The sequence below is a fragment of the Bos mutus genome, chromosome 2, assembly GCF_027580195.1.
Source record: "Bos mutus isolate GX-2022 chromosome 2, NWIPB_WYAK_1.1, whole genome shotgun sequence".
Taxonomy (NCBI): domain Eukaryota; kingdom Metazoa; phylum Chordata; class Mammalia; order Artiodactyla; family Bovidae; genus Bos; species Bos mutus.
Genome location: NC_091618.1, coordinates 118,264,533 through 118,278,369, shown reverse-complemented (window position 1 = coordinate 118,278,369; position 13,837 = coordinate 118,264,533). Strand labels below are relative to the sequence as shown.

At 37.0% G+C, this 13,837-nt stretch overlaps 1 protein-coding gene across 1 annotated transcript in view; it reads left to right on the top strand.

The window, feature by feature from the left end:
- SESTD1 (SEC14 and spectrin domain containing 1) overlaps positions 1 to 13,837 on the top strand; it is a 151,137-nt gene that overhangs the window by 87,229 nt on the left and 50,071 nt on the right. The window contains 2 exon segments of the mRNA XM_070359114.1: positions 10,128 to 10,241; positions 11,524 to 11,621. Of these exon segments, the coding sequence (XP_070215215.1) occupies positions 10,128 to 10,241; positions 11,524 to 11,621 (212 nt within the window).

Sequence of the window (13,837 nt, the reverse complement as noted above, 5' to 3'; positions counted from 1 at the left end):
TTGCTTGTGCGTACGCAGTTGCTCAGTCATGCCTGCCTCTTTGCAACCCATGGACTGTAGCCCTCCAGGCTCCTCTGTTCATGGGATTCTCCTGGCAGGAATACTGTAGTGGGTTGCCATTTTCTCCTCCAGAGGATCTTAAAAATTAGGATATGATCCCCACCACATCCCTGAATAGATAAGATAAAGCATATGCTAAAGAGTGATTTTCATAAGGCTAAAGTCATGACACCCATGTAACCATAAAATAACCATAAGTGAAACACATCATGCAACTCATTAACTAATGAAGTTATTAGTAATTTGTGAGGTGTGATTCAAAGAGCACTTGAGGAATTTAGGATTTTTATAGACAGATAAGATTGCCAAAGTAGACACAATATTAGCTAATGTCCTAATCCATAAATTATAAACTTTGAGATTCTGTTACCCTACTGAACAGAAATTTATACTATTGAAATAGTATGTGTATAACATATAGTATCCACATGAATTTGTACTAAGCACACAGAGACACATTTTCATTTTAGATCTTGCACACATAAATAAAATTATTTTAGCATAAATAAAATTTTTAAAAATCCACCGATCATACATTATTTGCATTTCTCTTGAACAAAATCTAAAATTTACCCCTTGTCCCTACCGAGGTTAGTACCTATTGATTAGTCCATAGAAAGTCAGTTAAAGTCATGAGTCTAGCTCTGCATGAACGAATATCTGCCCAAGAATATCTTTTGTCCATTCCCTAAGATTTAGATAGTGTTTCTGATATGTGAAGTACATTTTTAATAGAATTATATTTTGTAAAATTTGAACATTAGTGACATCAGTTCAGTTCAGTCTCTCAGCCGTGTTCAACTCTTTGTGACCCCATGACCCACAGCACTCCAGGCTTCCCTGTCAGTCACCAACTGCGGGAGTCTACCCAAACCTATGTCCATTGAGTTGGTGATGCCATCCAACCATCTCATCCTCTGTCATCCCCTTCTCCTGCCCTCAATCTTTCCCAGCATCAGGGTCTTTTCCAATGAGTCAGCTCTTCGCATGAGGTGGCCAAAGTATTGGAGTTTCAGCTTCAACATCAGTCCTTCCAGTGAACACCCAAGACTAATCTGCTTTAGGATGGACTGGTTGGATATCCTTGCAGTCCAGGGGACTCTCAAGAGTCTTCCTGAACATTCAAATCATTGCAGAATAATAGAAGCTTACTTTCTGAAATTTGATACTACTGATTTTAGTATCAATCTCTCTTTAAGCTTTGTAATCCTAACCAAGACTAGTGGTTTTTTTTTTTTTTTAATGTTTTCCCATATTATTTTTCAAATTATTAAATGCTTAAAGGAAGAATTCATTTTTTAAAATTTCCCCTTTTCAAAAATATAAGCAGTTTCTTTTTCATTTAAAGTGTTGCTGTTGTCCAGTTGCTCAGTTGTATATGACTCTTTGCGACCCCATGAACGGCAGCATGCCAGGCTTCCTTATCTCCCTGAGTTTGTTCAAACTCACACCCATTGAGTTGGTGATGCCATCCAACCATCTCATCCTCTGTCATTCCCTTCTTCTCCTGCCCTCAGTCTTTCCCAGCATCAGGGTCTTCTCCAATGAGTCGGCTCTTTGCATCAGGTGGCCAAAGTATTGGAGCTTGAGCTTTAACATCCATCCTTCCAGTGAATATTCTGGTTTAATTTTCTTTAGGATGACTGGCTTGATCTCTTTTGCTGTCCAAGACTCTCAAGAGTCTTCTTCAGCACCATAGTTCAAAAGCATCAGTTCTGCGGCACTCAGCCTTCTTCATGGCCAACTCTGTACCTGACTACTGGAAAACCATACGGACCTTTGTCGGCAAAGTGACGTCTCTGCTTTGTAATACACTGTCTAGGTTTGTCGTAGCTTTTTTTCCAAGGAGCAATCATCTTTTAATTTCATGGCTGCGGTTACCATACACAGTGATTTTAAAGCCCAAGAAAATAAAGTCTGTCACTGTTTGTATTTTTTTCCGCGTTTATTTGCCTTGAAATGATGGGACTAGATGCCATGAACTTAGTTCTAAGCCAGCTTTTTCACTCTTCTCTTTCACCTTTATCAAAGACTCTTTAGTTCCTCTTTGCTTTCTGCCATAAGGGTGATGTCATCTGTATATCTGAGGTTATTAATATCTCTTCTGGCAATCTTGATTCCAGCTTGAGCTTCATCCAGCCCAGAATTTCGCATGATGTACTCTGCATATATGTTAAATAAACAGAGTGACAGTATACAGCTTTGATGTACACCTTTCCCAATAATACACTAGCTTTTTTTTTCTTTATATCTTTTGATCCCCTTAACACATTTCTTCACACCCCACCCCACCTAGTAGTTCTCTGTACTTATGAGCTTGTTTTTGTTTGCCAACTTTCAAGGTTCCCCATATGAGATGCTATTTATCTTTCTCCTTCTGACTTAGCCAGAAGGTAAAGAGGTTTTGGAGAAACTTCCATGCTGTTTTTATTTAGATTTAAAAAAATTTTTTTGTTGGTTTCTGCCATACAGTAAGGCAAATCAGCCATAATTATACATACATTCCCTCCATTTCCTCTCCTCCCCTCCCGCCTTCCCTCCCTCCAAGTCATCACAAAGCTTCAGACTAAGCTCCCTATGCTACACAGCGACTCCTCACTAGCTGTCCATCTTACACCCGATAGTATATGTATATTGATGCCACGTTCTCCATCCGTCCCATTCTCTTCCTCCCCTACTGTGTCCACAAGTCTGTTCTCTGCCTGTGCATCTCCTTTCCTTCCCTGAAAATAGGTTCATCAATATAACTTTTCTAGATTACATATATATGTTAATATAGTGTATTTGTTTTTCTCTTTCTGACTTACTTCACTATGATAACAGGCTCTAAGTTCATCCACCTCACTAGAACTGACTCAGATTCGTTCTTTTTTATAGTTGAGTAATATTTCACTGTATATATGTACCAGATCTTCTTTATCCATTCATCAGTTGATCAACATCTAGGTTGCTTCCATGTCCTGATGACTGTAAACAGCGCAGCTGTGAACATTGGAATACATGTGTCTTCTTTGTTTACGGCTTTCTCAGAGTATACACCCATAGTGCAGTTGCTGGGTCATATGGCAGGTTTATTCCTCATTTTTGAAGGAATCTCCATACTGTTCTCCATAATGGCTGTATCAGTTTACATTCCCGCCAGCAGTGTAGGACTGTTCCCTTTTCTCCACCTCCTCTCCAGCATTTACTGTTTGTAGATTTTTTGATGATGGCCATCTGACTGGTGTGAGGTGATACCTCACTGTTTCGGTTTGCATTTCTCTAATAATTAGTGATGTTGAACACATTTTCATGTGTTTGCTGTCTGCCCATTTTTGAATTGGATGTTTGTTTTTTGCTGTTGAGTTCTGAGTTCTTTATACAGTTTTGGATATTAGCTCCTTACCAGATATATGATTTCCAAGTACTGTCTTCCGTTGAGTTTGTTTGCCTTTTCATTTTGTTGATGGTTCCTTTTGCTGTGCAGAAGCTTTTTAGTATGACGTAGTCCTACTTATTTATTTTTACTTTTATTGCTTTTACTTTTAGTGTAAGATTAAAAAAAATCAATGCCAAGACCTCTGTCAAGTAGTTTACAGCCTGTATTTTCTTCTAGGGGTTTTAAGGTTCCAGGTCTTATGCTCAAATCTTAGAGCTCTTTTGAGTTAACTTAAGCTTAATTGAGTTTAAAATCTTTCTAATATTATCAATTGACTAGTTAGGTGGAAATCTGTCAATCATTTGGAAATCTATCAGTCATTTAAGATTTATTACTAAGCTGGAAATTATAAATGATATGGTTGTTTTACTGAAAAGAAACACTTGGCAATAACAGAAACCGTAAGATTTACTGTTAGTTGTTACATATAACAACTTAATAAGGAGCATAAGAATGGTAATAATCCTAAAAATTTGACTCAGAGCAATTACCCTGATAAAAAAATTGTACTCATTTCACCAAAATTATTATTTCTTTATCATAATGTCTTTAGTACTCTAAAAATTATGGTAAAAAAGATAGTATATAATGTGATTAGATCAAATTTGGATCTTCATTATGGGAACTGAAAGACTTTCTACACAGAGTGGTCTACCAGGCTAGGCTTACAAATCTGTACTCACATAATTGCTTAAAAGGAAATATAAAAAAGTATGAAAGTAAACCAGCTGAATTTTTTTTTTAGTATAAAAGTAAAATTTCAAAGATCAGGTTATAAAAATAATTTTCCCCTTGTTTGTGATGGCATAATGCCACTTTTCATCCTAATTTATATGTAATTTTATCGAACATGAAAATAGATAATTTTAAAGATGATTTACGATTCATTCTTTGTCTTACATAACTATTTTAAAATTAAAGATTATGAATTCCATTTGTGGATGAGAAAAGTCAAAACTGGTCTTTTTACTTTGGTATATGTTAAGATAGTATTATGAAGTTCACTTTGATGCAGTATTTTATAATTGTAATAGTTTAGTGAATTTTCTTTTTAAACTTAAAACAAACTCATTGCATATTATTTCTACAATATATTCTGGACAAAGCAATAAAATTCCTGTAGAATGATACAAGATTTTTGTAACTGGGAAGTGCTGATTTAGAGTGATTCAGTGGGTTATTTTCTGAAATGTTCCATTCCTCTGAGAATGGTATTAAGTATTTTTTGAAAAATGAAATGTCAAATTCATGGTTACATCTTCTCCACAAGTAGGCGTTGTTTGATTTTTAAGAAGATTTGCTTTTGAGCTAGCAAAATGGGTCTTTTTATTAATTAACCATTTTCGAGTACATGAAAATGTCAATAGATATGGAAGTTTTTTAGATAATATAAAGAACTTTATAGATAATAGATAATAAACTTTATAGATAATAAAGAACTGATAATAGTATGTTTAAATCAATGTTCTAATACTATTATGCACTTGTGTCTTTTTGTGTGTTAATCACTCAGTCGTGTCTGACTTTTTTGTGACCCCATGCACCGGGGTCCAGCCCCGGTTGGATCCAGGGATTCCCTCAGGAGGATGGCGTCGGCGACTGAAAGAGATAGATGAAAGAGATAAGGAAAGAATTCTGCAGTTAAGAAAATAGAGGAGAGAAAAGAGGCTGATATTCCTTGGTTTACGCAGAAAGCCAATAAAGCCCCAGCACAGGACTTGCTCTGTTCACGTAGGCCGCAGGTACCCTCTCGAACAGCTGAAGGTGCCCCACCTTAGGCACCTTCTCTAGTGGGTCTTAGAAGCCCAGGCAGGAAAGTGAACACAGAGGGCCTCTGTGCTCCAGGGAATCAGCCTGAAAAGGAAAAGGAAAGAGAAAGAATGACATGGGGAGACCAAGCTTCGGTGAGCAAGGCCCGTAGCTTTATTTTCAAAGGGATCTTTTATACCCTAAGTTGTACATAGAAGGTAATAGGGGGTGCAGAGTCATGCAAGGTCAGCAGTCCTTGACCCTTATTGAAACCAGGCTTTTTTTCTGCAAACTTATCAGATACAAAGGCTTTAGGTGATTTACATCATCTTCTGGTCAGGAGACCTGCTAACATTTTTCTTCTGATAAAGGTTAGTCAACCAGAAAAACTTATTTTCTCCAGAGGTGATTTTTCTTAAGTTTGGTGCCACTCCCTGAAAGCACTAGATAGAGTTGCATTCCTATAGGGCAAAGGTGCAGTGGGGATAATCAAGGGAAGAATTTAGTAGCTCAAGGGTCTAGGGTTATTGTTAACATTAAGGCTTCTACTTATATTTCTATATACCAACTATATTAATCAATACACTCCCAGGGACACAATGTGTAAGGGATATGGAAACTTGGCAGCAAGCATCGGCTCAACAAAGAATTCCTCTATTAGTTCTATTTTAACAATTTCTAACTCCCCGAGAGGCTCTGCATTGTTAGAAAGCCTCCTGTGCCTCTTGTGGTTGGGAGGCTGCGAACAATCACATGCGTAGCTGTAAGAGTCTGGAAACCTGCCAGGCGGGTTAGAAAGCTTTCTGAGGGATTTGAATTGGAACACACCTTATTATACCCTGGAGACTTATTAACTAGAGCTCTAAGTTGATTTTCTTACAGAGAAAAGTGATCGGGGATAGCCCCCCATGAATGTCAAAGGAGTTGGTGACTAAGTCATAAAATAGTAAGACAGATTCTGGTTTTGGGGTAGATGCTCAGGCAGGTCCTGGGGGGAGCCCCTTGAGTTCTGACTCACCTTGCCCATCAGAGCTCTCCTGCATGACCTTGTCATGGGTGGGGACTCCCGTGCTGGCTCCTGGCACCCATGGACTATAAACCTGCCAGGCTTCTCTGTCCATGGGATTATCCAGGCAGGAATACTGGAGTGGGTAGCCTTCCCTTCTTCCTGACTCAGGAACTGAACCCATGTCTCCTGCATTGCAAGTGGATTCTTTACTGTCTGAGCTGCTAGGAGAGTCTGTGTCTTTTTGTGTCTTTTGTACTTTGTATTAGAAATTTCAGCAGTTGTATCATTATTTCTCTGTTTTCATATTTAGAATCTTAGGGTAAAAAGGGGTCACACATAATACATGTGACCTCAATATGTTTTGAACTCTTATTTTCTAGTTTTCTTTTTAATTTTGGTGATCACTGCTTTGGAGGACTGAATTTTTGTTTAATTATTCTTATTTTCCTCTTTGCCAGGTAATAAAACATCTCCCATAAGATAAAATGACTCCCTGATTTGCATTGTTTTATATTTTAACTTTTGTGCAGGTTTGGTATATTAGTGATTTCTTTAAGAACTGTAAGAAAAGGGAATATAGGAAATTTTCCTAGTATAAATTTTTGTAATTTAAGAAGCTGCAGTGAATGGTTTTAGAGAAAATAACCTAGCGTAGGAATCCAAATTTGTTTTACCACATTGATCCCAAATGTGTTCTTTTTATATATATATTTATATATATATATATATATATAATTTAGTTTCTAATATGTTTCTGTAATTTACTAGTGTCCAGAAATCTTTCTCTAAACGATTTCCGTTTTTAAAATTAGGGTTCAGTTCAGTTCAGTCACTCAGTCGTTTCTGACTCTTTGCGACCCCATGAATCGCAGAACGCCAGGCCTCCCTGTCCATCACCAACTCTGGGAGTTCACTCAGACTCACGTTCATCGAGTCAGTGATGCCATCCAGCCATCTCATCCTCTGTCGTCCCCTTCTCCTCTTGCCCCCAATCCCTCCCGGCATCAGAGTCTTTTCCAATGAGTCAACTCTTCGCATGAGGTGGCAAAAGTACTGGAGTTTCAGCTTTAGTATCATTCCTTCCAAGGAAATCCCAGGGCTGATCTCCTTCAGAATAGAATTAGCATTCTGATTTCATCTCAGACCTAAAGCCTCACTTCCCCATGCTCAGCCCTGAAAAATGTAGTATCATATTTTTGCTTGTGTATTTGAAATTACTGTGTTTGTGAAATCCCATTCCTCTGTGATGGTTGCTGTCACTTAGAGTTCATTTTGCTGTCTGTTAAAAGGTGATTTGTCCTCTTAGAAGCAGTTGTCTGTATAGTTCTTATGTTGCATTCTGGCAAGTGGTGTCATTTTCCAAAGGCAATTGAAAACAACACCAGCTGTGTGCTGAGAGGAAGGCTTCTCCTTCCTCCTTAGGATGCCACTCCTGACTCACTTGAAAAGATGATTCTTAGTTCCAAGCATTTTCATACAATAAGGTTCTTTCCTACTGTTGCAGGCTTCTCCTATAATGTTGTTTCCCTCATTCTTTTTGAAACATATATTATGCAATAAAATAGAAACAGTTATGGCTGTTTTGCCAGCCTCATCTGCACTTTCTCCTCACTCTCGCCATCTCAATAAAAATGAGATTATTGCAGCGGAAATAGAGATATTTCACCATGGTAGATAGTTCTTTAAATTGTTAATTTGAAGTGATGGTGGTTTTGAGTCAGATCACCTGACTGTTTAAACCGTTGTTTTTTTGTTGACTTTGTTTAGCTTTGAGATGCCTTTGCTGTTGATACAATTTGGTATATCTACATAGCAGATCTACTGTTTTCACTTTGAACAGCCACCAATGAATTTTATAAGAATATGGATACTATAAAAATTTTTGTAGTGATGGAGAAAATTTGTTTTATGCAAATTGCCATAATTATCACGTTCCTTTGTTTACATTTGTTTTGCATAAATAAAAATATCATAATAGCAGTAATCTTAGCCAACTATTTAAAAAATTATATTTAGTAAGAGATAGTATATTCTCAAATATATTTTACATCATGAAAGAAAGTGAATCTACTAATTACATTTAAATTGATTTTTAGGAAAAACAAGAAATATTCAGAACTTATAAATTCGCAGAAAATAACTGCGAATTTTCCCTTTGGCTTTTGTTGTTATTAATTACTAAATCGTGTCCTACTCTTTGCGACACCATGGACTGTAGCCCGCTAGGCTCCTCTCTCCATGGGATTTCCCAAGCAAGAATATTGGAGTGGGTTGCTATTTCCTTCTCCAGGGAATCTTCCTGACCCAGGGGTTGAACCCGCATCTCCTGTATTAGCAGGCAGATTCTTTACCACTCAGCCACCAAGGAAGTCCCTCCCTTTGGCTTATTAAACTTGAAATCTGTTGCTAGTAAACTTTAAGGTATTTAGGAACTACAACTGCAAATGAACTTAGTGTATTTAGGTGTACATAGTGAGATTAACCAGAGTGGATAGAAGATGACAACTGTTGTCTTCACTGGGCAAGATAGGTTATTTATTAGAGAAAAGGACCCAAATTAAATGTATAGGATGACAACTCATTAGAATTATAACCTCTTAGAGCTTAAAGAGACTTCATAGATAATTTAATGCAGCTGCCTTCTTTGGCACATGGATAAGCCTGGAGTGAATTCGTTTAGGTTGTTTTCTACAAGTCAGTGATTTGTGGCAGAGCTAGGACAGAAACCTGGAATAATTGGCCCCTGGCTTAGTATCCTTCCAATTATCATATAATAATGTTTAACCTAGGAAAGGGATTTGAAATCATTTGGAATATCCTGGTAAAGCTTTTGGCCCTCTGTGCTACCATGACCAAAGAGAAAACATTTAGATTTAGTTAGAGTATTTTCAGTAAAGGTTTTAGAAACAAAATGGAAAACCTTTAATCTACTTCTTTTTATAAAAATGTGCAAAACTCTCTGGAATATTATAGAAATAACCTATGGCTGATTCCTGTTGAGGTTTGACAGAAAGCAACAAAATTCTGTAAAGCAATTATCCTTCAATAAAAAAATAAATTAAAAAAAAAGCAAAATAAAGAGCTGCTTTACTTTGTAGAAGCATCTTATTCATCCTTATATTCCCAGCTCTAGAGTATGTCACTTCTAATAAATAATACTTCTAATAAATAAATGTAGTGTCCACTGTGGAGAAGGAAATGACAATCCACTCCAGTATTCTTGCCTGGAAAATCCTATGGGCGGAGGAGCCTGGCGGGCTACAGTCCATGGGGTCGCAGAGAGTCAGACACAAAACAGTGAATGTTGAACAAATGAAAAACATATCATTAAAAAGTTATAAGGGGTATATGATACCAATTTCTCAGGAGATATGTTTTCACTGTTTGAATATTGTGCCAAATAAAGGAAGATTGAGGGCAGGAGGAGAAGGGGTGACAGAAGATGAGATGATTGGATGGCATCACCGACTCAATGGACATGAATTTGAGCAAACTCTGGGAGACAGTGAAGGACAGGGAAGCCTGGTGTGATGCAGTTCATGGGGTCACAAAGAGTCGGACACGACTTGGTGACTGAACAACAACTATAAAGGGATTGATTTTTACACCAAGAAATTACTCATATCGATCAGATTTTGAAAATATTTAAACTGAGCTGCTAGTCTCTTTTTTTAAAATGAGATTTTAGAAATGGATTATGGTAGCTCTTTTCTTAACAGATACTGACAGTTTATTGAATTGCTTTTAAATGCTGTTGTATTATTAAATATTTATATAATATTTAATCATATTGGAAACAGTATTGGATATTACCTCCTCATCACTTTTCTTGACATTAATAGTGGCTCATTAAGTTTTTTTTCTTTTTTTTTTTTTTTTTTACCTTTATAGGTTATTTTAGTATCTGCCAATAAATTGACTCGTTATATAGAACCATGCCAGTTAACGGAAGATTTTGGTGGGAGTCTCACCTATGATCACATGGATTGGTTAAATAAGAGGCTGGTTGGTATATTACAATGAGATAACATGTTATTACATATAAATAAGACATTTTGATAGCTATTTCATTTTAATCCACTAAAATGCAGATTGTTTTTCATTGTAAAAAACTAAAGAAATATAACATGTACCACGTGATAGCATTATGCTTGAAAGCAGATACTCTGGAGACAGACTCACAAGTGTTAACCATTACTGGTGTCATTAGTAGCAGTATTAAAGTTGTAAATCTTTTGAGTTGAATAATAGTAGCATAATTTCCTGAGAGATAATCTAGTTGATACACCATTTTCAGAGAAATATTTAGACATCAATTTGAGTTGAAAAGCAAGGTTAAGGTGTTTATTTCTGAAAATATATCTTCTTTCCCAGGACAGACTTTGGAAATCTGCTATTCTGTACACAAATACATTACTGCTTAATTGAACAGCTGGGGACTAAAAGAACAAATTTAAGTTAACTCAGTTTAGACTATATGCTAATGTTTTGGAGAACGATGAGTTAATGGATATTTCAGAATGGATAACCAGTTCTTTTTTCACTGTATTTTGAATAATGATATGAGACAAATAAGTGTCTATTTTGTTATAAACAGACTTGCCCAAGTCCCTTTTTAGAAATATCTTAAGAAATCATGTTAAGATTATAACTAATTTATTCTCCTGCTACATGCTTGTACATAAAACTTTTATTTATTTATTTGACTTTTTTTTAAATTTTATTTCATTTTTAAACTTTACAATATTGTATTGGTTTTGCCAAATATCAAAATGAAGAAATCATGTTAAGATTATAACTAATTTATTCTCCTGCTACATGCTTGTACATAAGACTTTTAAACTGTTACATACAGTCAGAATGATTAATAGAATAACATAAAGAAATATTCTTTTAACTGAAATTAGAGGCTTAGAACTGGTCTAAATAATGTTCATATAGTGAAAATGATTGTTGGTGCAGATGTTTCTTAAGGAAACGGGAATAAATATAAACTGATCTGATTGAGGAACAAAATAATTTCTTAGTGTATTTAAATTATAAAAATTCCTTATCCATTAAAACTATTCACTGTTTTAGGAAGCAGTTTTGTCTTCTTAGTTGTAAGAAGCAGGTGGTTTTTGTCTTTTATACTGCTGGGCTCTAGTGATTGACTTGTGGACTCTGATATCCAGAGCTGGAACCAGAATCCCGCCTGGATAATTATGTTGCTCTTTGTTGGAAATCCTTCTGTTCATATCAACTTTTAAGGTTATTCTTAATATGTTAATAAAATCTCATACTGTAGGTTTTTGAGAAGTTTACAAAGGAATCTACATCATTATTAGATGAACTTGCATTGATTAACAATGGAAGTGATAAAGGAAATCAGCAAGAGAAAGAAAGGTAAGTGGCTTGTTGTTGTTCAGTCACTAAGCTTTTGTTTTTGTTTGTTTGTTTGTTTTTTAGTCACTGAGTCTTGTCTGACTCTGTGACCCCATGAACTACAGCGCGCCAGGCTTTCCTGTCCTTCAGGATCTCCGGGGGTTTGCTCAAATTCATGTCCATTGAGTTGGTGATGCCATCTAACAATCTCATCCTCTGTTGCCCCTTCTCCTCCTGCCCTCAATCTTTCCCAGCATCAGGGTCTTTTCTAGTGAGTCAGCCCTTTGCAACAGGTGGCCAAAGTATTGGAGCTTCAACATCAGTCCTTCCAGTGAATATTCAAGGTTGATTTCCTTTAGGATTGACTGGTTTGATCTCTGCTGTCCAAGGGACTCTCAAGAGTCTTCTTCAGCACCACTATTCAAAAGCATCCATTCTTCAGCGCTCAGCCTTCATTATGGTCCAACTCTTAAATCTGTACCTGGCTACTGGAAAAAGCATGGCTCTGACTATACGGGCCTTTGTTGGCAAAGTGATGTCTCGGCTTTTTCATACCCTGTCTAGATTTATCATAGCTTCTCTTCCAAGGAGCTAACATCTTTTAATTTCATGGCTACAGTCACCATCTGCAGTGATTTTGGAGCCCAAGAATATAAAATCTATCACTTGTTTCCACTTTTCACTCATCTGTTTGCCATGAAGTGATGGAACCGGATGCCATGATCTTAATTTTTTGAATGTTGGATTTTACACGAGTCTTTCACTTTGTTCTTTCACCCTCATCAAGAGGCTCTTTAGTTTCTCTTCACTTTCTGCCGTTAGAGAGGTATCATCTGTATATCTGAGGTTATTGATATTTCTCCTGGCAGTCTTAATTCCAGCTTGTGCTTCATCCAGTCTGCATTTCATATGATGTATTCTGCACATAAGTTAAATAAACAGGGTGACAGTATACAGCCTTGACATATTCCCTTCTCAACTTTGAACCAGTCCATTGTTCCATGTCCAGTTGTAACTGTTGCTTCTTGTCCTGTATACAGGTTTCTCAGGAGACAGGTAAGGTGGTCTGGTATTCCCATCTCTTTAAGAATTTTTCACAGTTTATTGTGATCCACAGTCAAAGCTTTGTTATAGTCAAGGAAGCAGAAGTAAGTGTTTTTCTGGAATTACTTGCTTTTTCTGTGATCCAGTGAAAGTGAAGTCGCTTAGTCATGTCCGACTCTTTGCGACCCCATGGACTGTAGCCCACCAGGCTCCTTACATCCATGGAATTTTCTAGGCAAGAGTACTGGAGTGGATTGCCATTTCCTTCTCCAGGGGATCTTCCTGATCCGGGAATCGAACCTGGGTCTCCTGCATTGCAGGCAGACGCTTTACCATCTGAGCCACCAGGAAGCCAGTAGATATTGGCAATTTGATCTCTGATTTCTCTGCCTTTTCTAAATCCAGCTTGCACATCTGGAAGTTCTTGGTTCTGAAGCTTAACTTGAAGGATTTTGAGCATTACCTTGCTAGCATGTGAAATGAGCTCAATTATACAGTAGTTTGAACATTCTTTGGCATTGCCTTTCTTTGGGATTGAAATGAAAACTGACCTTTTCTAGTCCTGTAGCCACTGCTGATTTTTACAAATTTTCTGACATATTGAGTGTAGCACTGTAACTGTATAATTTTTTAGGATTTGAAATAGCCCAGCTAGAATTCCATCACCTCTGTTAGCTTTGTTTATAGTGATTCCTCCTAAGGTCCACTTGACTTCACGCTCCAGGATGTCTGGGTCTAGATGAGTGATCACACTATCATGGCTACCTGGGTCATTTAGACCTTTTTAGTATAGTTCTCTGTATTCTTGCCACTTCTTCTTAAACTCTTTTGCTTCTGTTAGGTACATACCATTTCTGTCCTTTATTGTGCCCATCTTTGCATGAAATGTTCCCTTGATATTTCCAGTTTTTTTAAAGAGAACTCTAGTCTTTCTCATTCTACTGTTTTCCTCTGTTTCTTTGCATTGTTCCCTAGGAAGGATTTCTTAACTCTTCTTGCTATTCTCTGGAACTCTGCATTCAGTTCGGTATATCTTTCCCTTTCTCCTTTGCCTTTCACTTCTCTTTTCTCAGCTATCTGTAAGGTCTCTGCAGACAACCACTTTGCCTTCTTGTATTTCTTTTTTGGGGGAAGGTTTTGGTCACCACCTCCTGTATAGTGTTACAAACCTCCATGCATAGTTCTTCAGTCAC